A 26,930-nucleotide genomic window follows, 5' to 3' on the forward strand; every position below is an offset into this window, starting at 1 on the left:
CAATTCTCCACAATGGGTCAACACTGGTTTTCTTATAGCATCTGTATCTCAGGAAAAGCATCATAATCCATCAGGTTATACAAGTCCAAACCAAACCAAAGCCCAGGAACCAATCTTGACATATGCTTTCTAGCTCTATCAAATCTAATATCGAGTCCTATCTATTTTAGTTTCCTAATTCCACCAAATTATAATACTCTCCATTCTATTACTATTTATTTCTACTGCCACCACCTTGTCCTCTCTCTCCTGAATCACTCACTCTGAATAATCAATCTATCTGCATTCACTTAGGCTCTCAGTTAAGCTGGAGAATTTGTTTAAAAAAGAAGACCTAAATCATCCAATGCTTAAATTATTTTAATAGCTTCCTACAAATCTTCAAATATTAAGAACAAGAATCTGAAAAGGGTCTATTAAGTTAGTCCTACGTGATTAGGCTCTGGATCTCTCTCTAGGTTCTCTTAGAGCACACTTCCCCTATTCTGGTCACACCTGCCTTTTTCAGCCTGTTCAGTTCATCCTGTTTCTTCTCACCACAGGGCCGTTGCACATGCGATACTGTGTACTTGTCCTTTCTTCAGCTCTCAGCCAGGCATTTTGCTAGGTGCTTGGGCATATACTGATGAACAAAACAGTCTCAGTTTTCACAATGCTTAGGGCTGAGGGGGAGAAAGTGGTAGAGACAGAAAAACCAATAATCAAATAATAAAAATTGTTGAAAGTGGTATGAAGAAAAAGAACAAAGTGATGTGAGAAAAGGAATAAAGCAAGGGAGGGAAATCTACTTTAGATTGTATGGACAAAAAGGGGCCACATGCTAACCTGTCTAGCTCAAGGAAGGCCTGCATGGTAGCCTTGAAAATTTAGAGGCCTAAGTAACCACAAAGAATGGTCTGAAATTAAAACTTTTTAAAAAACTAAAAGCAGTTTATGGTGGATAGTTATGTCCTAAGGCAGTATTTTTCCATTACAAAGATTAATATTCACCTTAACTAAGCCTGTCCTTTTGCATCAAGAATAAGATGCCTGATTAACAAAATAATTTTCCTTTATCTGGACACCTCAAAGCACCACAAATCCCCTCATTGTTATTCAGTTAATTGTTGACCATTAACTGTCCTGCCCAGACTTAAGTAAAGGAAGAATGTGTCTATCATTTTATCCAATCTCAGGGGTCCCCCACACCCCACTTCACCTCCCACTTTGCTTTTTCCCACCTCCCTAATCTATCACCAATAGATTTCATGTAACCCACTTACATCTCCCTCTTTTGACTGTATTGTATAAAACAAGGTACAAAACTTCCCTTCTCCAGAGCATTATCTCAATCCACTGAGATTCTGCTTTCTGGCAATTGTCAACAGTTTAGCTCAAATAAACACACAAAAATTCTTCACAGGTTTGAATGTTCCTTACATTAATAATTGGGAGGTCATAGAAAAGTTCTTTGAACAGGGGCATTTAAATTAAGCTCTCAAAGATAGAAAAAGAAGTTGTTATTTTAACCAGGTCATAAATGAAGGAAAGTATTATTACTATAAGTTACATGAGTCAAGAGAATACAGAATTTGGAATTTTATCAATACTCAAGATGAAAATACACAGTTAACATGGCAATTCAAGTAAAGACAAAAGAAAAAAATTTGTTTGTCCACTGCTTGAAAATTCACTTGGTGAAAGTGTTAACAAAAAAGGTTAAGGAAGGAGTAGAAGGATATTAGGAGAGAAAAAGGTGAGTAGTCAGGAAGGGGACCACCTGCCCAGTTACCTAATGAAGTATATGGACAGTTGTGGTTACAAGGCTTACATAACCAATGAGTCAGCAAAAAGCCAGGGCACAGGAGCTCTTCAATGCCCATTTTAAACATCCAGGAAGTTTGGCTCTCTCTACTAGTGAGACAAGGGGCCCGAGAACAAGATCTGAGGCAGGCTAATAAAAGGTACAAAACCTTCCAGCAATACTTGCTTAAGTTATTTAGCATGAGGAAAAGTAAACCTTCATGCTTAGCAAAACAGAAGAAACAGGATCCAACTTAAAGCATATTAGAGCAAGGCGATTCTGGTAAGTTTACCCAGATCTAATGTTGCCCATTTCTTTAATTTGTAAAGATTCAAAAATCAAGACTCCAGAAGGTGCTGAAAGCAAAACCTATTAAAGAGAAAATGTCTTTATATATTTTGGAGTCCATAAATATTTCAAGGTTACTTTCTTACTCTAATAAAAGCTAATATGTATTAATAGCAACAGAAAAAGGCTTCATAATGTTAACGAAAGAGAACACATAAAAGGGATTAAATCACAGTACATGAAAAGAGATACAGCACTAAATCTTCTTGATACTGATCTGCAATGATGATGAATTCAAGACAAATGCTCACCAACACATAGCTATGAAAACAGCAGACTCCTTATCCTGCTTTCCTCTCCCTCCATACTTATATTTACCTACTACTGTTTTAGGGACAACAACTCAGTAAGAAAAGAAAGCCTTTATTTTTTCTTTTCCATTTCAGGCTATAGGAAAAAGCTGGTGTGAGGGGGAGGGGAGAGGAGTGGGGTGGAAAAGTAGGGTGGAGGAAGGGTGTAAATATGACTGTTCAAAGAAGGGAAAGATTATCTGTTAGCATTCTTGGCTTCTGCCTGTTTCCGGATATCTGAGAAAACATGATAATTATCTCTGAAGGTCACAATTGAATTACCAGAAATAATGTTTTCCTTTCTGGTTCCCTTAGCCATCCATCCCTTTCAATCAAATGTGAATCTGCAAAATGTTTTAATTATTACAGACACAATTCTATGTAGCTGATATGGAAAAGTAAAACAAACAAGCAAACAAAAACAAAACACAAGCAACACATTTATCTTACCAAAACCCCCTGTCAGGAAGTCTGCTGATTTTGCTTGCCACAAAGCTCATCCTTCATTTGTGCACTGCCAGAGCAAGCTCGGATCGTGAAAACAAATCACAACCTCTTTTGGCTATAAGCTCTTTCCATTTGTCCCAGTTTCCAAGCTGCAGAGGAGCTGTGGCATAGTCTGTCACGGCTGCACGTACTTGGTTTCCGAGAATAACGCTGTAAATGAGGACAGCTACCACTGGGAATTCATTCCCCCACCAAAGAGCCAGCCGAAATGAAGCTTCTAGTGGATCCCTGGGCCTCTCACCTTCACAGACTCAGAAAAGGGCCTTTCACAGAACAGACAGGTACAGCCGCACCACATCAACATCCTGCATAGCCAATCCTCCGCAGTGCCCACCTCGGCCTACGTACAGTTCCGATTCTGTCTGTTGCATCAGTTCTTAGAGCTTTCTATATCGGAGAGCCTGGGAGGACTCTGTGCTGAATAAACAGAAAGCCTCTGCCAAACAAATATCCGTGTGCATGTGCATGTGAGTGTGAGTGTGCATGTGTGTGGTTTGCTAGAGCTGCTGATGCAAATGAAGTTTGAGAATGGAGATCACAAACAGTATCTGCCTCTCTTCTCGAGCTGTGAGCATCTTTTATAAGAGAAAGGCACCAAACTGGATGGATTTAAAGCTACAGGACATCAATTCAACAATATGTGTCTCCTCACTTAAAAAACCAAATAAGATTTAGAGAATAACTTAAATAATGTTAAAACATTCTAAATAAAGTAACACCACTTAGATAGCATGATTTAATAAATACAAAGAAATAAACAATCTACCCATGCCTTGATAAAGGATTAACAAAAGATTACCAAAACAGATTTCTTACATGCTTTCCTAATGTTTCTTCTCTTGTTTTTGCATTAGGCTCACAAAACCATTTAAATGAAAACTGAGCAAGGAAAAGAAAATTAAACATGTGACCCTAAAGTCTTATCCTTACAAAGAGAAAAAAGCTCTTCTGAATGAAAGTATTAGAATTCTGTGAAGTTTAAGCAACAGATTAAAACACCACAACTATAAGCCCAGGCTAAGTACCTGTACTATCACATACTATTTATTGAATACGTGCAATATTGCATGAAAGAACTGAACACCTTAAGGATACTATGCCTGCCCTGAAAATTCACTTCGGGATTTAGGCAAGCTATCAGAAATGAGCTTTATTTCTTCTATTGTAAAAACAATTTTGGGGACTGCAACATAGGAATTTTAATGATTACAAAATACAGTGTAGCATGTACAATGTATAATATCTAGTAACATTTCTCTCTGGTTAATATGCAGAAAAAAATCAGACATGACAACAGTTTGATATAGTATAGTACAGTCCTTTCTATGAGCCTAAAGTGATCATTTCTGTTCTAGTTAAGTACAGAGCTGGAAGCTCAGGCCATCACAGTACTGAAAGGTCAGAGAAGGTCTTCCCAAACAGTATTCACCAACTTCATATAGCATTATTTTACTTAAATCAGATAAAGCCCTCTGAATAGAATCCAAAGCACCTTAATTTTTCAAAAATATATTTTTATTAATTTCAGAGATGAAGGGAGAGGGAGAGTTAGAAACATCAACGATGAGAGAGAATCATTGATTGGCTGCCTCCTGTATGCCCCACACTGGGGATCAAGCCTGAAATCTGGACGTGTGCCCTGACTGGGAATGGAACGGTGACCTCCTGGTTCATAGGTCGGCAAACTCATTAGTCAACAGAGCCAAATATCAAAGTACAATGATTGAAATTTCTTTTGAAAGCCAAATTTTTTAAACTTAAACTTCTTCTAATGCCACTTCTTCAAAATAAACTCGCCCGGGCTGTGATATTTTGTGGAAGAGCCACACTCAAGGGGCCAAAGAGTCACATATGTCTCGCGAGCCGCAGTTTGCCAACCACAGCTCTAGGGAAAAATGTCCAAAGACCATAGACTTATTCTGTTTCTATAGACTGATATTCTTGATGTTGATGCTTGATGATTGACTAGATACATTTTTTTCCAAAGTGGCAAAAGATGGGTAAAGCTGAGTCAAGGAAGAATAAGCAGGTCCCTGGTGATCACAAGTTATGGGAATCCCACCTCTGCTGTGGGCGCAGCCATCTTGTGCCAGCATGATGTAGTGAGGGTCAATTTGCATATTACCTCTTTATTATATAGGATGGACCTCTAACTAAGGCAAGCACTTTCTTTTACTGCTTACAACTAATTAATTCAGAAAGGAGAGCAAGAGAAGCTTTTGCTTAGTGTCAAAGACAATTATCAGAATTAAGAGGTTTTAGGAAGGAAGAATATAGGCACTGACCTTCTTTAAAAACTAGCTAAGTAATCCGAGACACCTAACTGAATAAGTAGAATAAGCAATGAAAATTGCTTATTTAGGCTCTGCCTAACTCAAAGGAATCATGTATCATGATGCCATCTATCACAATGCCTTCAGCTAAGGCTCAAAGGTGCTACATGAGCTGTTTCACAACTGCAAAGTACATAAATCCATGATGGGAATACCACCCCTAACTCAAGGAAGGGCAAAGTAAACTCCTAGTACCATCTGCAAAGCAACTGCAGAATCATATAAATTATTAAATTGTATAATAAAAATTTTTATAATGTCATGAAAAAGAATATAAAATAGTGATTTCCAACCTCAGATCCACAAAAGGGTCAAGTTGTTTTCAAGATTTCCAAATGCCCAATGGAAATTGTACATTCTCCCATTGTAAAGGTATATAGGCAGACCAAAATGACAAACATTTAATTTTGTCTGGAATTATAATTAATCCAGATATTATCATTGTATCAGTGCTGTTCAGAAATGCTGACTGGCTCTTAGTCCCTAATTCATATTCTCTCTCTCTCTCTCTCTCTCTCTCTCTCTCTCTCTCTCTCTTTTTTAAAAAAGGGAAAATCATATATGCTGCTTGTAAACAAATATTTTCAAAATAGCAGGCTCATGAAGGAAAAAAACAGCAGGCTCATGAAGGAAAAAAACAACAACTGGTGAATAAGGTTGATTTAAGTTTTATTTTCTAAGTAAGATCACACCTTCAATGTTAATAAAAACCAAAACACTTAAATTTAAAAAGTATAAAATATCATTAAAATATGCATAGTCAATGTCTGGAAAATTACCAACTGGAGGTAATATATAAGTAATGCTATAATGTTTTAGTAAATGGTATTCACCACAGTGACTATGTCAGAGCTATATAAGCCATCTCTTGAAAATCCTTACTTAATATCTATTTTGTATCTCCCAAATTCCATACTGGAGGCTCTCAGGAATAAAAAATAAACACAATTTTCCACATCTGAGAAAATATGAAAATATCACCCAATGACCTATTTCAGGTCCATGTGAGAAGAACAAGGAATCATCTCAATTTATTCTTTTCAAAATATTACCAGCCATAGATGGCTTTGGTGTGTTGGGGGGGGAAGAGGGGGTGAGAGGAGGCAGTGGACAGATACAAAGCTATTTTAACTGAAAATAACCTGGCTTCATTATTCTTTACTATTTAATTTTCCACTAAATTGCATAGAAGCTTAGTGGTTCCAAATATTCTCTAAGAATAGCATGTGACTCAATATAGAAATACAACCAAGAAAGAGTAGAAAGCAAGGTGAAGACTGATTCTATAGGCTACAGGCTACTTACTGAAACGTACCTCCTTCCAAATTTAAGTTTGTTATTTAAAAAAAACAACCAAATGTCCAGTTTCTCATCCCTTTACCTTTTCTCTTGATATATCAACATATTATATAGTACTCTACTTTTTTTTTTTTAATATATATTTTATTGATTTTTTTACAGAGAGAAAGATAGAGGGATAGAGAGTCAGAAACGTCGATGAGAGAGAAACATCAATCAGCTGCCTCCTGCACACCCCCCAGCGGGGATGTGCCCGCAACCAAGGTACATGCCCTTGACTGGAATCGAACCCAGGACCCTTCTGTCTGAAGGCCGACGCTCTATCCATTGAGCCAAACCGGTTTCGGCAGTACTCTACTTTTTTTTATACCATTAAGCTTACACAGCAGGCCATATTATACTACAGTAGCAAGATGGGGTTGGACCGTGCTTGCCAGTCCACAGAGGAGATGAAATTGAGTCCTTGCTTTGCCACTCATCAGCTGTGAGACTTCTGTGATTTACAGAGCTTAAGACCAATCAAGGTTTAGTACCTAAGAAATGGGATTGAAGCTTGCAGGGTTGAGGCTGAAGATGAAAAACTAGACGGTGGGTGGTAGGTGGGTTGATAAATTCCTAGACATCTGATTTTTACAATTTTAAGATTTTCACATAACATGATTCATTCTTTAAATACCTGAAAGCCTTCAATCTTGATTTTACTTGCTAGAATCCAGTTGTAGATGACATCACATTCACTGGTCTGATTTCTTTTGGCTCAAAATATTTAAAATAATTTTTTTTAATTTAACATAACAATAAAATGACTTGTTCCAAATTCAAAGAGAGAAGAAACCCTGTTCAGAGATTTTAGGAATTCATTACCATATATACACTTGTCATAGTATTTAAATAGGTAAATTTACAGATGATTACACTCTTAATAAAATAAGGTCAACAATCTGTGGCCCATTTCTGGGAACCTTAGGAAAATGTATTTTATTTTCATTTCTATTCTTAAAAAATATACTTTATTTTTTATTCATTTATTTTTAAAAAATATATTCTTATTGATTTCAGAAGAAGGGAGAGGGAGATAGAAACATCAATGATGAAAGAGAATCATTGACTGACTGCTCATGGGCATGTGCCCTGACCGAGAACCAAACTGTGACTCCTGGTTCATACATCGACGTTCAACCACTGAGATACACTGGCAGGGCCAGCTGAAAGTCTTTGGGCAGCATAGATGCTCTAACTACTGAATCAAATCAGCTAAGGCAAAATCTCTCTTTTTTTAAAATATACTTTTATTGCGCCCGGCTAGCTCAGTAGGTAGAGCATGAGACTCTTAAAATATACTTTTATTGATTTCAGAGAGGAAGGAAGAGGGAGAGAGATAAGAAACACCAATAATGAGAGAGAATCATCCTTGGGCTGCCTCCTGCACACCCCACACTGGGGATCAAGTCTGCAACTGGAACATGTGTCTTGACTGGGAATCGAACTATGACCTCCTGATTTATAGGTTGATGCTTCAACCACTGAGCTACGCTGGGTGCTTGGCAAGATCTCTTTTTAATTATCAACTGCATTTCCTTAATTATGTATTAACTTTTCCATATTTCTATGAGCTTCTTTGGAGCTCCATAAAAATCTCTTCTCTGAACTTAGAATCAGAGCATAATTAAAATGTGCTGTGATTTTTTAAATTAGACAATATATATGAGGAACCACCAGGAGAAAGAAAAGCCAATTTGAATTAGGCTTCTACACTCAGCAGAAATGATTCTTTATAAACTTTCCCTTACAAGTTTCCACTGAACATAAAATACTTTCTTCCACCCAAATACCAACCTAAACAGTGTGTATACTCTACTTATCCTCAGACTTCAAACAACAACTACACTTTTCATTAAGAGCAAGTGAGAATTAAAGGTCATATTCTAATCATATTTCCTGGGCTTATACATCTCAAATGTTCCTATTTTATTTTACTGGTCTTTTAAGCACTTCCTCAAATGTTTCTTTTTTTATGAGGCTTACACTTACTATCACATTAAAAATGGCAGTCTACTCCCAGAACTTCCAATCTCCTTTACCTGTCTTTGTTATTTTCTTTTTTTTAATATATTTTATTGACTTTTTTACAGGGAGGAAGGGAGAGAGATAGAGAGCCAGAAACGTCAATGAGAGAGAAACATCGACCAGCCGCCTCCTGCACACCCCCCACCAGGGATGTTCCCGCAACCAATGTACATGCCCTTGACCAGAATGGAACCTGGGACCTTTCAGTCCGCAGACCGACGCTCTACCACTGAGCCAAACCGGTTTCGGCAGTCTTTGTTATTTTCATTAGGCTTATATTTGTCATCATCTTTCCAAACTAGAATGTTAGCTGCATGAGGACAGGGAATATGTCTGTATTGTTAACTGATCTATTCCAAACACATCTCAAACTTTAAACGCTGATACACAGCAGACTCAATTGTTCAATGAATGAACAAATGATTGGTTTACACTCCCCTCTGTTCCAGATAGAATATAATGGAGCTGGCACTTAATAATTTCTGGTATAAATTAAAATAACTTATGGCAAATGTTTTAAGCTTGAAGTTGGAATTCTTGACCTTTTCCCTCCAACCCTTATATAGTAACATGAGCCTATTAATTTAAAAGAGGAGATAAAGGCATTTTGAGCACTGAGAATAGGGAAACACAATTTGAAATAGTCTCTTGATATAGTATTATATAATTCTCATCAAATCACTATCCTAGCTATTCCTTTTGAATAGTATTCAATTAAAAAGGAATCCTGTGAAATAAGATGGGCAGACCTTTGCATTGTTTCTATGGGATTTGACCTTTATGTGGCAATCTGAACCATATAGAATGATGTGATTTAGGACAGCAATAGTTTGAAGGTTTATATGTGAGGGGAGTTTTATTTTATCTTTCAAAAGTCCACTGTTTAATACAGTGACAACCCAATGTAAATAACATTTATTCAAAAGGCATAGCATCTATATATGACAAGTGACCTCACATGCATGTTCTAAATTGCCATTGTAAATTCTGGGCATTTGTATAGAAAACGAGGCAATGTCAACATTGCCAAGAAATTGTCTGGACCATCTGCATCATATACGTGATTTAAACACATGTATATTGTTGCAGGGTTATTAAGAAAGGGAATTACTGCCCTACCAGTTTGGCTCAATGGATAGACCCTTTGGCCTATGGACTGAAGGGTCCCAGGTTCGATTCTAGTCAAGGGCATGTACTTTGGTTGCAGACACATCCCCAATAGGGAGTATGCAGAAGGCAGCTGATTGATGTTTCTCTCCTATTGATGGTTCTAATTCTCTATCCCTCTTCCTTCCTCTCTGTAAAAAATCAATAAAGTATATTTTAAATAAAAGAAAAGAAAGGGAATTACTAATCTTTAGAACTGGTCAACATCTAGAAATAGTATAATCTAACTAGAGACCTGGTACATGAAATTCATGCACTGGGGGATAGGGGGGTGCACCATCAGCCCAGCCTGCACCCTCTCGAAGTCCTAGACCCCTCAGGGGATGTCCGTCTGCCCAATCCCCAGAGTGATCAGGCCTAAGCCAGCACTCAGACATCCCTCTTCCAGTCCAGGACTCTTGCAGTCCAGGACCCCTTGCTCCTTACCACCTGCCTGCCACAGAGGCAGGTGAGGTTCCTGCCGCCACCACTGTGCTTGCCGTCAGTGAGCCTGGCATATGACTGAGTGGGGGGGAGTGCCACTCAACCAGAAGCTGGGCTCACTGCTCCTTAGTGCTGGCCCCACCCCCTACCCACTGGTTGGGGGTGGGGGCCAGGCAGGCTGGGGGAGTGGCTGTGTGAGGTTAAGACACCACGGTTGTGCCCTATCCCACCTCTGTGGAGGCACCAGGAATGCGCCACTGCCTCTGCAGAAGGTACTGCCGGGACCACCATGGCTGGCCTGGTGGCGCAGGCTCACTGGCCCCATCCCCTGCCCACTGGTCGTTCTGAAAGGTTGTTCTGTCATCTGACCTAATTAGCACATTAGCTCTTTATTATATAAGGTATGTTTAAAATATAGATATGTGCCGGGACAGGTTTGGCTCAGTGGATAGAGCGTCGGCCTGCAGACTGAAGGGTCCCGGGTTCGATTCCGGTCAAGGGCATGTACCTTGGTTGCGGGCGCATCCCCAGTGGGGGGTGTGCAGGAGGCAGCTGATCGATGATTCTCTCTCATCGATGTTTCTAACTCTCTATCCCTCTCTCTTCCTCTCTGTGAAAAATCAATAAAATATACTTAAAAAAAATAATAAAAAAAATAAAAATAAAATATAGATATGTAATACTATGCAGATGTAAAAAAGGATCTCTTTCCCCTTGGGACAACATGGAGGGACCTAGAGGGTATTATGCTAAGCCAAATAAGCCTATCAGAGAAAGACAAGTATCACATGATCTCACTTATATGTGGAATCCAATGAACAAAATAAAGTGATGAACAAACCTTTGCATTGTTTCTATGGGATTTGACCTTTATGTGGCAATCTATGTCCAGAGACATAGAAGCATGGAACAAACTGATGAATCTTACAAAGAAGGTGTGGGTAGGGGTAAGGGGTGGGAGAAAGATTAACCAAAGAACATAAATGCATACATAACCCGAGGATACTAACAGTGCAGTGAAGGCCGGGGAGGAGGCAGGGGTAAAGGAGTCAATGGGGGAGGGAGGGGGGAAAGGGGTACATTTGTAATACTTTCAACAACAAAGATAATTTTTTTTCAAAAAGGACACAAATAAAAGTAGATAACTAGTGATTAAAAAACACAGATATATACCCTAACTGGTTTGGCTCAGTGGATAGAGTGACGGACTGCAGACTGAAAGGTCCCAGGCTCGATTCCGGTCAAGGGCATGTACCTTGGTTGGGGCACATCCCCAGTTGGAGGTGTGCAAGAGGCAGCGGATCGATGGTTCTCTCTCCTCGATGTTTCTAACTCTCTTTCCTTCTCCCTTCCTCTCTGTAAAAAATCAATGAAATATATTTAAAAAAATAAAAATAAAAATACCGATATGTTCAACATTTACAGAATCGGTTCTATAGTGTCCACTTTTCTAAGTCTTTTTCCAGAATAAGATACATTTTCCCTTCTTGAGTGTTTCTTCAAAATGTTCATTCTGAAGTTTAGTATGAACTCTTCACAAAGCATGTTGCAATTTCATACAAAGAGTTCATAGTTGAACTTTAATCTACAGCAGTTTGATATGCCAGATAGTCTTATTAAGAATTCCCGATGATGGAGCAAGTACCTCATTTCTGGACATTTTATTTTTTCATTTTTGAACATTTTAAATATTGTTCCAATAAGAGTATTTTAGTTCATCAGAATTGATAATAGTTTGAACAAGAGAGAGACATGGCTAGGGAAGCAAGGAAACAGTTTAATCTACAATCATTTACTCAAGTTCTATGACTGATTGATTTATGCATTTACTATTTAAATATTATTTCTATTGATTTTAGAGAGGAAAGGAGAGGGAGAGAGAGATAGAAACATCAATTATGAGAGAGAATCATTGATCAGCTGCCTCCTGCACGCTCCACACTAGGGATTGAGCCAAAAACCTGGGCATGTGCCCTGAATTGAACTGTGAACTCTCAGTTCATTAGGCAGATGTTCAACTGCTGAGCTACACTGGCTGGCCTAAGTTGTTTGTTTGTTTTTAACAAACTTTCTCTTCTCATGAAATCAACTGAGAATGTTTAAAAAATGTTTTACATTTTCCTCCTCCCTTTGGACTGTCAATAATGGAGAAAAAGGAGTTAACTTCTGTTTTACAAACAGTCTCTACCCCTTATCCTTTCAGGGCTCTCCTAAGAGTTCTTTCCTTCTGACCACCCCATTCAACCTGAACTATCATCCTATATAATAAAAGGCTAGCCGAAACCGGTCTGGCTCAGTGGATAGAGCGTCGGTCTTCAGATTGGGGGGTCCCAGGTTCAATTCCGGTCAAGGGCATGTACATTGGTTGCGGGCACATCCCCAGTAGGGGGTATGCAGGAGGCAGCTGGTTGATGTTTCTCTCTCATCAATGTTTCTAGCTCTCTATCCCTCTTCCTTCCTCTCTGTGGAAAATCAATAAAAATATATTTAAAAAAAATAAAAATAAAAGGCTAATATGCAAATCAACCAAATGACTGGTGGCTATGATGTGTGCTAACCAACAGGGGGCAGACACTCAATGCAGGAGTTTCCCCCTGGTGGTCAGTGCCCTCCCACAGGGGGAGCACTGCTCAGCCAGCAGCTGGACTCACGTTGGCAAGCGCAGTATCGACTCCTGCCTCCGCAGCAGCGCTACGGATGTCCAACTGACGGCTTAGGCTTAGGCTTAAGCCGTCAGTCAGACATCCCACAAGGGCTCCTGGACTGCAAGAAGGCACAGGCTGGGCTGAGGGACTCCCTGCCACTGTCCTCTGCCAAGTGCACGAACTTCATGCACTGAGCCTCTAGTTCTTAATAAAACACAGATAAGTAAACTGACCTTTTATTACCTCAGAATAAGCAAACATGTGCCAGAATTTTAAAACCCAAGATTACAGAAACAGAAAAAAAAAAAATACAGATAAAAGGCACAAATCTGTTAACAAAGTTAGCATTTAACTGATCAACCATAAGGAATGAGAGTAATTTAACAACAAACTTCAGAGTAAAAAATCTGTTTGGATCTTAAATCCAATGTCTCAACAGCAAACAACCTTACTGTACATTAATTTCAGAACAGATGATAAAGAATCTACTTTGCTTTAGCATTAATCTCTTAGAATTACCTATGTATCATTTATAAAATCAACTTGAAAAGCATGGTAAAAGTCAAGCTTTCGGCTGTTTCTACTCAAGAATTTGGGTGAAATGTGAAAATGGCGCTGTGTTGCACAAAGCTGAATCCTCCCCCTATCCAGCTGTATTTCAGGGACCTGTCCTGCTATCCTGGAGACATGAACTTAGCACTGAGATATGTACATACTGCTTTACAATTCAGAAATTTGCCAAGTCTTAGGTAAAAATATACACTGAAAACAAGTAGCTCAGTGGTAATAACCTTCTTAAATATAATATTTCAAATGGCTCTAATCAATATACCTATTTGTTATGCATACCTGGCACCTTTAAATTTAACCCAAGTAATCCCAAGCTGCGAAAAGCAAACCAAACTCTTTTGTTTACTGACAAAAACACTTATTTTCTGACTGAGGATAACATTGACTCTGCACTGAAGCAGCCCATCATACAAGAGTCGGGATACTCCAGTATGATCTGAGCATTCCCACACAGCCAAAGAACACTTTTGTACTTTCTGCCCAAATAGCTATGGGTAAAATGAACTACTAGGAAACACGTAACATGCTTCTCGATTATTGAACTTCACACAAGTCAGTCCAAAAATAGCAAAATGTCGTGGCTGAAATGAACTGCTGACAAATGCTAAGTTCCAGCAGCTCAAAGCATTTCCTGTGTCTGTATATTTAACCAGCCCCCACTTAAAGCTATAGAACTGTAGAATTAAGGATAGGTTTAAAAAAAAGAGACAGATACACACACATATACAACATACGGTTTCCGAGGAGAGTGCGGGTTCCATGCTTGTGGAGGAGGAGGAGGAGGAATATGCCAAATAACCCTCAAGTTTCTCCCAGATTTGAACATGCTGTACTGTGGCATGAGGTCAGCAGAGACTGACTCCAGCCCTGTGAGGCTGAATTCTACCCTGACAAAGCAGTATCACTGTAATATGAAGCAGGAGGATCCAGGGCATGTTGGCCGCTGTACAGAGTGGCTGTTCTAGAAAGTAATGGCAATTCCAAAACAAGAGATCTCTGCTGTCACATGAGATAATCTTCAGCCCAGTTAAGCAATAAGCACCAAAAATACTTTGAATCCCAAACATAGCCAGCACAAAATATTAAAAGTTAGGAAAGAACTTTTCTCCCTGATCATATTTTGTGTCTGGAGGAGAAAAAAAATTGAAGAACTATTGGTTAATTTGATTTGTATCATATTAACATACTGATTCTAATCTGCGACAAGACACAGTTTTCCGGACATTGTAACCTAGCTAAAGAATCTATTCTCTGTGTCTTTACAATAGAATAGGGAGAATGTTCTGAAAAAATATTTTTGGTAACAGATATATGCCAGAAATGAAGATATGGCAAATAATTTCATTTCTCACATGGACCCAAAAGGCAAAGGTTGTTACAAACCTAATGCACATTGTTTCTTTTTATATATATATATATATTGATTTCAGAGAGGAAGGGAGAGAGAGATAGAAACATAAATGATGAGAAAGAATCACTGACTGGCTGCCTCCTGGACACCCCCCTACTGGGGATCAAGCCCAGAACCTGAATTGAACTCAGGACCCTTCAGTCCATAGGCCGATGCTCTACCCACTGAACCAAACCAACTAGGGCACATTATTGTTTCTTTTTAGGTCACCAAGAAAATATACATATATACTATTAGAAATTCTTCCTTGAATAAGGGAAACAAAAAGACCTTAAAAAGGAAAAGGATCCAGAACATGAAATTTCTGTCAAGAGAAAACAGTACAATGTAGATAATCCTTGACATTTGTGGTTTCCCTTACATCATGAAAGTACAACTTCAGACCAAAAATGACCCAATCTTTTAAAATTTATTTTTGTTGTTAATACCCACTAGATAATATTTTTTCCATTGATATTTATGGAGAGAGGGAGGGTCAGGAGGGAGAGAGACATTGATGTGAGAGAGAGACACCTGCGATGGAAGCTGCAACCCTTTGGTGTATGGTGCATGGGCCGAGGCTCTAACCACTTGAGCCACACCAGCCAGGGCCTCAATCTTTTCAACACATAAAACTTAGCCAGATAACAGCAGTAAACACAGTACATGGAAATGAAACAAAAACTGCATAACAGCATAAACAGTAAGATACATTTGTAAGAATTTTTTTAAAATATATTTTATTGATTTTGTATAGTGAGGAAGGGAGAGAGATAGAGAGTTAGAAACATCGATGAGAGAGTCATCGATCAGCTGCCTCTTGCACACCCCCTACTGGAGATATGCCCGCAACCAAGGTACATGCCCTTGACTGGAATCGAACCCGGGACTTTTCAGTCCCCAAGCCGACGCTCTATCCAGTGAGCCAACCCGGTTTCAGCTGTAAGAATTTTTTTAAAAATATATTTTATTGATTTTGTACAGAGAGGAAGGGAGAGAAATAGAGAGCTAGAAACATCGATGAGAGAGAGTCATCGATCAGCTGCCTCTTGCACACCCCCTACTGGGGATATGCCTGCAACCAAGGTACATGCCATTGACCGGAATCGAACCCGGGGCCCTTCAGTCCCCAAGCCAACGCTTTATCCATTGAGCCAACCCGGTTTCGGCACATTTGTAAGAATTTTTAAAATAGTTCAATATTATCACAGATTGAATGAAGTTAAAATTTTAAATGAACATAAAAATTATCCTGTCATACAAATGCTTAAAAAAAATCTGTCAAAGCTCTTTGTTACTTCCATGAAAAAATCCAAACAGCTATGTCACACAAAGAAAGTGATAATTAGGTCTTTGCCCACTGTTCCCATTCTATCTCCACTGCCTTCCATTATTGCCATTTTACATGCAGAGAAATAGAATAGAGAGGTAAGTAACTTTGCCAGAGTTATATGGCTACATGGCAGGGCTGGGATTTAAAGCCACATCGTATAATGCCGACTTTATGCACGATAAGAGCTCAATCTTTAAAGAATCAGTGGAGACAGACAGGAGCAACATAATGATGTTCAGAAAATCGAGGAAAAGTAGATGACTGTGCATTGGAGAAAAGCTTCAAAGTTAGAGGTAGAACTTGAGTTGAGCTGTTTATTCAAATATTTAAGGCACTGTTCTGGGCTCTAGAGAAACATCAGAGAACCGATTATGCCTACATCCTACATGGGGAAGACAGCCAATAAACAAATATAATAAACATATATTCTTAGTGATAAGTGCTATGAAGAAAAATAAAGCAGAATAAAAGAGAAAGAGGATGATGGGACTTCTCTGATAAAAAAAACATCTGAGCAGAGATCTGAATATAACCATATGGATATCTGGGAAAGGGTGTTCCAGGGAGAAATATCAAGTTTAAGGGCCCTGAGATAGGAATGGGTTTGGTGTGCACAATGTATGTCAAGGAGGTTGAATGAACAAGGGAGGAGAAGACAAAACATATGGACAGAGAGGCCTGAATGTGGGAAGCAGGTCAAACTTATATAGGACATTGTAAGTGCTATAAGAAAGTCACTGGAAGTCTTGAGCAGAGTAGGAATAGGCTCTGATTTAGATTTTAACAGGATCACTCTGAGTACAGAAAAGACAACCTTTCGGAGTGAATAAGCGACAGGGTAGGTGTATGAAGAGAACTCTGGAGGTTATTACAGTAGTCCATGCAAGACAGTGGACAAGTGCCTAATATATGTTATCTGACATATATTGAGGGAGCAAAAAAAAAGGGGGGGGGGTCTGTTAATACATAATATAAGTGAGGTAGGGAGGAATAAGAAAGAAACAAAGGAAATAAAAGAAAGGCCTTTCATTTACAAGATACATTACCTTAATTTTATAAATATTAATTCACTGTTAGATTTAAAAGGAGATATATATCTTATATAATAAAAGGCTAATACTGACCAAACAGCAGAACTATTGGTCGCTATGACATGCACTGACCACCAGGGGGCAGATGCTCAACATAGGTGCTGCCCCCTGGTAGTCAATAAGCTCTCATAGGGGAAGCACTGCTCAGCCAGAAGCCAGATTCACAGCTGGCGAGTGCAGTGATGGTGGCGGGAGAACCTATGTGGCAGTTGGACATCCACCAAAGGCTCCCAGACTGTGAGAGGGCACAGGCCAGACTGAGGGACCCCCCTCCAATTCCTCCCCCGCTGAGTGCATGAATTTCATGCACTGGGCCTCAAGTAATTTGATAATTTGCTAACTTCCAAATTTCTGATAAAGATTTTTGGGACCTAACTTTGCCTTCAAAAACACTTAATAGGTAATCTTACAATTTCTAATACAATTTTCCCATTCTTTAAAATTCTTACTTAGCCCAGTCGGTGTGGATAAGTGGTTGAATATCGACCTATGAACCAGAAGGTCACAGTTTGATTCCCAGTCATGGCATATGCCCAGGTTGCGAGCTCGATCCCCAGTGTGGGGCATGCAGGAGGCAGCCAATCAATGATTCTCGCTCATCATTGATGTTTCTATCTCTCACTCCCTCTCCCCTTTTCTCTGAAATCAATAAAAAAATTTTTTTAAAGAATATTTAAAGACTAGAGAGCTGATGCACGAAATTCATGCACAGGAAGGGTCCCTAGCCTGGCTGGCAATCAGAGCCCATCAGAGCCTTCCTTCGTTCTGAGCCACCCCCTGGTGGTCAGTGTATGTCATAGTGAGTGATCAAACTCCCAGTCTCCCAGTCAAACTCCCAAGGGGACACTTTGCATGTTAGCCTTTTCTATATATAGATATAATCCAACATCTTTTTTTTTTTTTTAAGTCTAGGAAACAAATGGAAAAAAAACTGTTACTGAGTAGTTTCAAAACAGGTAGTTTTTAAATACTAAATATGCAGTTTTCCATATTTAATAAATTTTGCTTTAAGTCATTTCATCAGGGCCTCTGAAAGAATTTACTTTGAACTATCAAAAGAAATTTTGATTCATTTTATGACACACAGGGAGCAGTGCCAGAGAGGTTATTATCAATTGAAACAGAATTCTTATGCTATATTTATAAATTCTGATATTCTTTCTTATGATTGTAACACAAGACCAATAGAGGATAAATTTTTGAGGAAAGTAAAACATTTGCTGTATGGATTTTAGTTCACTCCTAAAGCTAGGAGACATGTTTTTTATTTTCATTTTTTATTTTTTTGACAATGTTTTTTACTTCTTTCTATGAACCAGAACCAGGACATAAGGGGTATCTGATAAATTATAGAAATATGTACAGGTAGATATAGCACTATCAACAATAGAATTTAGGCCAAAAAAAGGGACAGGCATTCATAAGGACAAAAAGAGTTAGACAGTCATAGCTCATCTATAGAGAAAAGGTATAACTAAACAAAGGAGTGAATATTTTACCCCTCTATGTTATTTTCTTCAAAGTTCAAGATAAAATTTTCTAAATGGAGAGATCCTGTATTATTTTATTCAGTAAGTATTATATGTGCCACATACTGTTTTTGGCATTTAGGGGTAAAAAAATGAATAAAGAGATCTTGCTATCTACTGATTAAATTATCTATATTTTCTAGATTAATATTTCTCATCATTTAAAAAAAATCTTTAGTACCTTCTGATTCTATGTTCTATGTTCCTTACCAACCTGGAATCTTTTATTATACTTTGCTTTCTGAAGTTTGTATTTTGAAAATAAGAATTATACTGACTCTATTTTTTTAAAATCAAATTATATGTCTCCTCAGAGATTTTGATATCTAGAGCCTCCAAAGGACGTAAAGAAGCACTGTTCAGATCAAACATCTAGCCTCCAAAGGACGTAAAGAAGCACTGTTCAGATTCCCCATTTGTGTTCTTTCCACTACACCATGTTATTGCACTCTTACAAATGTTTTCTTCATTCATTCATTCATTCATTCATTCATGTCATAACAATTTGGTTTTTCATGCTTTCCACTGTTTAAAAACAAAAGAACAAAGAAATAAGCAAGAACCCAAACCAAAAATACCTCAATTTCTAAAATGTACTCATTTTAAAGGATATTTCTGGTTTGGTATTTCTGCCTTATTCCTTCACTATATAAGTCCTTTTTTTGAGACAAATTATTTCTATGGATGCAGTTTGACTACACGATTAACAAAATTCCTTTTCAGCCTCAGAATTAATCCCGAGGTTATCTGCAGTGCTATGTGAGCTCTTTTGTGCATTTTAAAAGAATATAATTTACATATACTACTATAATAGCAGTTTTAGGTGAACAATGATTTGATACATGTACTAGTATACTATGTATTATGAAATAACTAGTACAATAAATTTAGTTAACATCCATCACCACATATAGTTTCAAAAAAAGATCTACTCTCCTAGCACCTTTCATATGTGAGCTTTGTTGGAGCCCCGTTCCCTGTATTGAGGCTCAGTAAGTGGTAGAAAGAATTATGAGGAAAACCAATTAGGTACACAAAGGATGAACTCAGATTTTTATAAAGATGTGTCTATAATCATAAACTCATAGAAAATAATACATTTTCAACACTTAAAATAATGATGTTTATATCTTTTTAAATAATAATCTTTTTCAATTAGTCCCTCTTCTATACTGGAGTCTCTTAGTATTTTTGCTGAATATAAATAGTCCTAAAGGAAAGTTAAGTCACAAGGAAAAAATAAAACAAAAACCACTCATCATCTGTGATACACAGTAATTTGGAGATCTCCAATGAGCCAATACTGGTATTCATGCCCTATGCAGTCCTCTTCCCACACTGATGCCAGCTTTGGTCATGTGACTAGCTATGGCAAATGAGGCTTTATCAAACATGACACAGAGACTTGATAAGTGTTTAGAAATTGGGGATTTTTGAACACTTCTTGGAATCCAATTGCCATGTTGAAAATAAAAGCCCATCCAACCAAGTAAAAAGTACTAAGACTAGGAGAATCAAGGTCCCTGGTCAAGAGCCACATCTGAACTCTGAGTTAGCGGCTAATACATACTGCTAGTCATGTGAGGGAGGCCGTTTGGACCTTCCAAGTATACCAATATCCTAGCAAACACAATGTAAAGCAGAAACACCTGGTCAGTCCACAAACTCATGAAAAAATAAATTATCACTTTATGCCACTAAGTTGTAAAAAATGTTTTAAATTAATATCACAAAATTGAGTTCTTAGGAATGTGTACAGTTCTATGAATTTTAAAACATGAGTAAATTCATGTAACCACCAGCACAATCTGGATACTGAGAGTCCATCAATCCCATAGACTCCCTTTGTGTTGTCATACCTAACCCCACTGCTAATCCATAACACATTCTTTCCACCAGTTTTGTCATTTTTGAGAATGCTATATAAACAGAATCATACAGTATATAACTTTCTGCGATTGTTTTTTTTTTTACTCAGCACAATGCCTCTGAGCTGCATCCATGATGTTGTATGCATTCATGATTCACTTCTTTGTATTGCTAAGTAGTAATTCATTGTATGGAAGTACCAGTTTGTTTATCCATTCACTGGGTGAAGGGCATTTGGATGGTTTCCATTTGATAGCAATTATAAATAGTTCTGCAGTAAAATTAGTGTAAAGGATTTTATGAAAATGTAAGTTTCATGTCTGTAAGTTAAAAACCTAGGATGGATTTGTTGGGTCACATGGACAGTATATATTTAACTTAAAAAGAAAGTCACCAAACTGTTTTTCAGAGTAGTGGTATCATTTTCCTTTCCTATAAGCAATGCTGAGAGACTCCAGCTATTCTCTGAATCCTTGTCAGCATCTGGAATTGTCAGTTTTATTTTAGCCATTTGATTAATGATATCTCATCATGATTTTAATTTGCATCCACCACTGTACATTCTCTTTGGAAAAGGGACTATTTAAAAAAATTTTATTATTTTTTATTGGATTGTCCTTTTATTGGTTGGTCTTGAGAATATATATATATTCTAAATATATGACCTTTGTCAGATATGTGATTTGCAATTTTTTCTCCCAGACTATAGAATGCTTTTTGTCTAATCTAAGGTCAAAGATTTTCTATGTGTTTTTTTTAAGTTTTATGTTTTACACCTAGATTTATAATCTACCTTGTGTTATATTTTGTATAAGGTGTGAGGTCTAGGTAGAGGTTCATGTGTATGCATAGGAATGTCAAATTCCAACACCTTTTTTGAGAAAACATTCTCCTTCCTCCATTGAATTGTCTGCATTTTTATAAAAAAATTAATTGGATGTCCTAGCTGGTTTGGCTCAGTGGACAGAGCATCATCCTGAAGGGTCCTGGTTTCAATTCCCGTCAAGGGCATATGCGCAGGTTGCGAGCTCGATCCCCAGTAGGGGTTGTGCAGGAGGGAGCCAATCAATGCTTCTCTCTCATCATTGATGTTTCTATCTCCCTCCCTCTCCCTTCCTTTATGAAATAAAAATGTGTATATATATATATATATATATATATATATATATACACACATATATATATATTATCTTACCATTTTGCTAGAAATTTATCAATTTTATTAATCTTTTCTATGAATCGTCTTTTGTTTTCATTGTTTTTCTCTATTTTATGTTTCAGTGACTCTGCTCTTATCTTTATTATTTCCTTCTTTCTGCTTGCTTTGGATTTTAGTCTTCTTTTTTAGTTTGTTAAGACTGATGCTTATATAATCGAATTGACAAGTTTTTCCTTTTCCAATGTAAGAATTTAGTGTTACAAATTTCCTTCTAAGTACTACTTTAACATCCTCAAATTTTTTATATAATGTATTTTCATTTTTTTCTCAGATCAAAATATTTTCTAATTTCCCTAGAGATGTGACCCATGAATTATTTTAAATTGTTGTTTAGTCCAGGCAGGTTTTCTCAGTGGTTAGAGCACTGGCCTGAGGACTGAAGGGTCTTCGTTTCTATTCTGGTCAAGGGCACACACACTTTGGTTGAAGGCCCGTTGTCTCTCTCTTACATTAATGTTTCTCTCTGTGTGTCTCTCCCCCTCCCTTCCACTCTCTCTAAAAAAAAAAAAAAAAAAAAAAAAAAAAAAATCAATGGAAAAAATGTCCTTGGGTGAGGATTAACAAAAGATAAAAAAAAAAAAAAAATGTATGTTGTTTAGTTTCTAAATGTCTGGATATTTTCCTGTTATCTTTATGTTACTATTTCCTAATCTAACTCTCCTATAGTCCAAGAACATAATTTATTTCAATGCTTTTAAATTTATTTGGGGTTGATTTTACAACCCAGGTTATGGCCTATCTTGATGACTATTTCATGAGCACTTGAAAAAAATACGTGTTGTGATATTGTTGAAATGTTCCATTAAAAAAATCCAGTTGGTAGAAGGTGCTGTTTAGTTCTATATCCTTGCTGATTTTCTGCCTACTAGGTTCTATAGATCATTGAGAAAGGGGTGGTGAAGTATATAATTATGGACTTATTCTCTTTTCAGTTTCATCCATTTTTCTTCCAGTATTCTGAAGCTCTGTTGTTAAGAAAGCATTTAATATATTTTAAGAGTTTTTGCCTTGGCGATGTGGCTCAGTGGTTGGGTGTCGTCCCATGCACTGAATTGTTGCCGTTCAATTCCTAGGCAGGGCACATGCAGCAGTTTTGGGCTCGATCCCCTGCAGCTGGTGTGCAGGAGTCAGTTGACTTATGTTTCACTTTCACATTAATGTCTCTCTCTCTCTCTCTCTCCCTCTCCCTTCCACTATTTTTTTTTTTTTTAAAAAGGGGGAAAAATAATCATGTTTGGTTCCTTCTTTTCCTACTCCCAACTATTTATTAAATGTACATGTATACACATGTGTGTGCAAAATTAGCACACAGCATTATCTTTCTCTCAATGTTTCTCAACTCAACTGTCCTTGCTTCTGAAACCCAGTTCTGTCATTTCTGAGAAGCAGACAGTATAACCAAAAACAGCTCAGGCCTTTGTAACCTCTGATACTCTTACTTCATTTTCAAGTTCTTCACAATACCTCACATAAAGCATGGGCTCAATATACAGATTAGGGCAAAAGTTGACTTACAGTTGTTCATATGGAAAATAACCCAGGAATAAACTCTGTGTTTCACATACTCAAGACTGTAAATCTACCTTAGCTCCATCCTGTGTATTAGTTACCTTTCCTATACATATTTTTTATCACAGATCTATTCTCATACACACCAATCATCATGGATTTCTATGCAGAAACTGAAAGTTTACAAGTCAGAATTAGAGATCAAAGTTCTTTACTTCTCTTGTGCCAGGTGACGATATCTCCAACAGCTAAACACCATCAAAAAGAAGCATGTCTGCTGTTTAATAATTTAGTAACAGCAGCAAGATAAGAACTGAAGCTTGAACTTTGTATCTGTCATTAGGAAGATAATGGCACAAGATAAATCAAAGAATAAAAATTATTCTGCTCCTTTCTTGTATTCTTTTCTGAACTCTTTTTCTGATCTATTTGGTTATATATTCCCAAATAATGTTTCTCAACTTGACCATGGAAAGGAAAAGAAGAGTGCAGGGGCTGAGAGATCAGAGCTATCGATATGAAGTATTCAAGAGATGCTGAGCTACATGACACTTAGAAATTAACCACGGTCACCTTATTGATGAGATGAAAAGGGTCTTTAAAGAATATGAAAATAAGAATTCTAAGAAGTGACTGCCTCATGATTCAAGGCCAAGTCTACCCACCTCCACAAGCTCTAGCATTATTTTGGCCTCTTGTACTTACCTCTGCTTTCCATCTTGACTTCATTACCTCACGGGTGTTGTCTTCCCCTGCCTCCTGAACAAAAATTTTCGAGATTCGAGCAGACACGAGGAGAAACTAGTATACAACTGTGCTTTGTAACATCTAGCTCTTTCTGGAACTTACACGTTAATCAACTGGGATATACCTTTGACCTTAACGTATGACACTATTCCACCTCACCTCTGAGATCACCAATCTTAGGACTAGTTAGCCCTTTGGAATTACATTTTACGATTATATATGTCTAACTAAAATCTCATTGGTGCTACCCTAATCCCTTCCCTACCCTATTCCCCTTCACACATTGGGATCTTTCCTACAAAAAAATCATAGAGAACTGGATTAGAGTAACTGCTCTACTGATTAACGACTGTACAACTTTCATAATCATTGAACATCAGTTTCTTCACTATCAAAATAAGGATATAACACATTTTGCAGAATTCTTTTGAGCACAGTCACACAAACTATCAGCTGCTCCTATTATTACTACACTGAACTTCCAAATTTCAAACATAATAATCCCTTCTCTGTATATGATTATTTCATAAGTTTTCAAAGTAATTAATCTGACATCAGTACTATTTTACAAGAGAGGAGACTGAAGCTTGCACAAAGTCCTGAATATGGTAGGGCTTCCATAAATGTCAAAATAACCTTGACTATGGCACTTACACTGAAGGGTAAATGCCATAGTCAAGGTTATACACCTAGTATAAATTAGGATCAGAACCAAGGAATTCTGATTCTTCATTAACATTCTTTCCAGTATTTTGCCATTCAGGTCATTGCCTATACTGTGTTTCTGTATTTATTTGAAGAGAATCCTATAAAATAAAACCCTCATATGTAAATCAACCAAACAGCGGAACGACCGGTCACTATGACATGCACTGACCACCAGGGGGCAGATGCTCAATGCAGGAGCTGCCCACAGTCAGGAGATGACCAGCAGTGTCATGGGGAGGGGGAGTCAGCCAGTGGGTGGCACCAGGCCGCCAACCAAAGTGGGTGCCAGCGGGGGGCCCCCCAATTGCCCCGCCTGCCAGTTGCCCCACAGATAGCGCTGATTGCCGGCCAAGCCTAGGGACCCTAACCCTATATATTGGGAACAGTTTCTTAGATTTAAAAATTAAAACCTAGCAAGGCTACTCTAACACGAAAAAACAGGATGATGTAGGGATGACATGCATGGTCTGTGGCTTGTACATTTTGTGGTCAGCCCTGATTCTGACCTTTGTAACTGTGTGACAAAGCCAATTACTTAACTTCTCTCTGCTTCAGTTTTTCTACCCATAAGATGGGGAAAATGGTACTACTTCCCCAGACGGATCATGTTATGTACTACTTAAAAAAAAACTAAAAAAAAACCAATTTACAGAATAATGGTACCTTTTATTTTATTTTTTTATTATTTTAAATATACATTTTATTGATTTTTTACAGAGAGGAAGAGAGAGGGATAGAGAGTTAGAAACATCGATGAGAGAAAATAATCGATCAGCTGCCTCCTGCACACCACCCACTGGGGATGTGACCACAACCAAGGTACATGCCCTTGACTGGAATCGAACCTGGGACCTGTCAGCCATAGGCCGACGCTCTATCCACTGAGCCAAACAGGTTTCAGCTGTACTACTTTTTATAACCAAGGCAAAAAAAAATGTAGCTGCCCATACAACAGCAAGATGCCTTTTACCTGTATGAAAAGTATGGTCACTGGTACATGCAGCATACTGAATTGCGAGAGGGATGTCAGACTGCCGGTTTAGGCCTGACATCCCCTGAGGGGTCCTGGATAGTGAGAGGGTGCAGGCCAGGCTGAGGGACCCCACCCCTGTGCATGAATTTCATGCGCCAGGCCTCTAGTAAAATTGTAACATATTTTTCATGCACTATCTCAACTACTAAAGTGAGTGGGGTTTCTTTTTGGGGTAATAAATGTTCTAAAATAAATTGTGGTGATGGTTGCAAATCTCTATAAATATAGTAAGTTATAGAAATGTACAATTTCAATAGGTGAACTGTATAATATGTGAATTATATTGTAACAAGATGTTAGACTTGTTAAAAAGCTGTTAAAAATCATTCCACCATGTAATATTTCTAATAGAACTTTTCTCCTCAGCCACCTGAACTCCTTAAGATCAATACAAGTTTACTATATAGATGTACCTGATAAGAAACAGAATGGTATATTTTATGGAAAAAGTCCTAGTCAAGGAAAGAAGAAAACATATATTGAATGCCAATTTTGGCATCAATTACTTGTGTAGACAAGTCTCAATAAGCCCCAGTTTCCTCAACTTTAAAATCTTTTACGATAAAATTCTTGGTGGACTCTCTCTTAGAAAGAGGTTCTTGTAATTTATACAAATTTGAATTTATACGGGGGCTAGATAAGGGACTTCTATAGAAAGGTATCATCTGTATTATATGGTATCTGCTATATGAATCTGTGGAATAAGCAGCTACTCCTCTATATATTTATGTGAAATATTCAGAGCAAACATAAAACCATGAAATTCAAAGACAATACACAGATGGCACTTTGGAGTATGTGTGATTGATACCAAAATTAAAAATACTTATAAAGCTATTACACTGCATTGTACCATGGACTCTTTTAGATAATAAAATCTCTTTACCCTAAATAATATATTACTATTTTCACTGCAGATCTTATCAGTAACCACCAAAATAATAGTGACCTTTTATGTAACAGGTTCTTCATGTACATTATTTTATTCAATCCTCAAAATATTCTGCAATCTAGTTATTTACTGGCTTCATTTTTAAAGATGAGGAAATTAAGGCTTAGACACTGCAAGC

At 37.7% G+C, this 26,930-nt stretch overlaps 1 protein-coding gene across 10 annotated transcripts in view; it reads right to left on the reverse strand.

The window, feature by feature from the left end:
* Positions 1-26,930, reverse strand: part of TMCC1 (transmembrane and coiled-coil domain family 1) — a 105,881-nt gene that overhangs the window by 40,815 nt on the left and 38,136 nt on the right. For 2 of the 10 annotated variants that reach the window (XR_014796665.1, XM_084902585.1), the window contains exon 1: positions 2,872-3,415. The exons of 6 other annotated variants lie outside the window; for them this stretch is intronic. Coding sequence is in view for 2 of the 4 variants with exons in the window: in XM_084902582.1 (XP_084758708.1) it covers positions 3,170-3,232 (63 nt within the window). In the remaining 2 variants the exon portion in view is untranslated. Of the gene's footprint in view, positions 1-2,871; positions 3,425-14,166; positions 14,312-26,930 lie in introns of those variants that run through there. 2 more of the 10 variants (XM_084902583.1, XM_084902582.1) reach the window with 2 other exon arrangements.

The sequence above is a fragment of the Pipistrellus hanaki genome (assembly GCF_964339955.1).
Source record: "Pipistrellus hanaki genome assembly, chromosome: 13".
Taxonomy (NCBI): domain Eukaryota; kingdom Metazoa; phylum Chordata; class Mammalia; order Chiroptera; family Vespertilionidae; genus Pipistrellus; species Pipistrellus hanaki.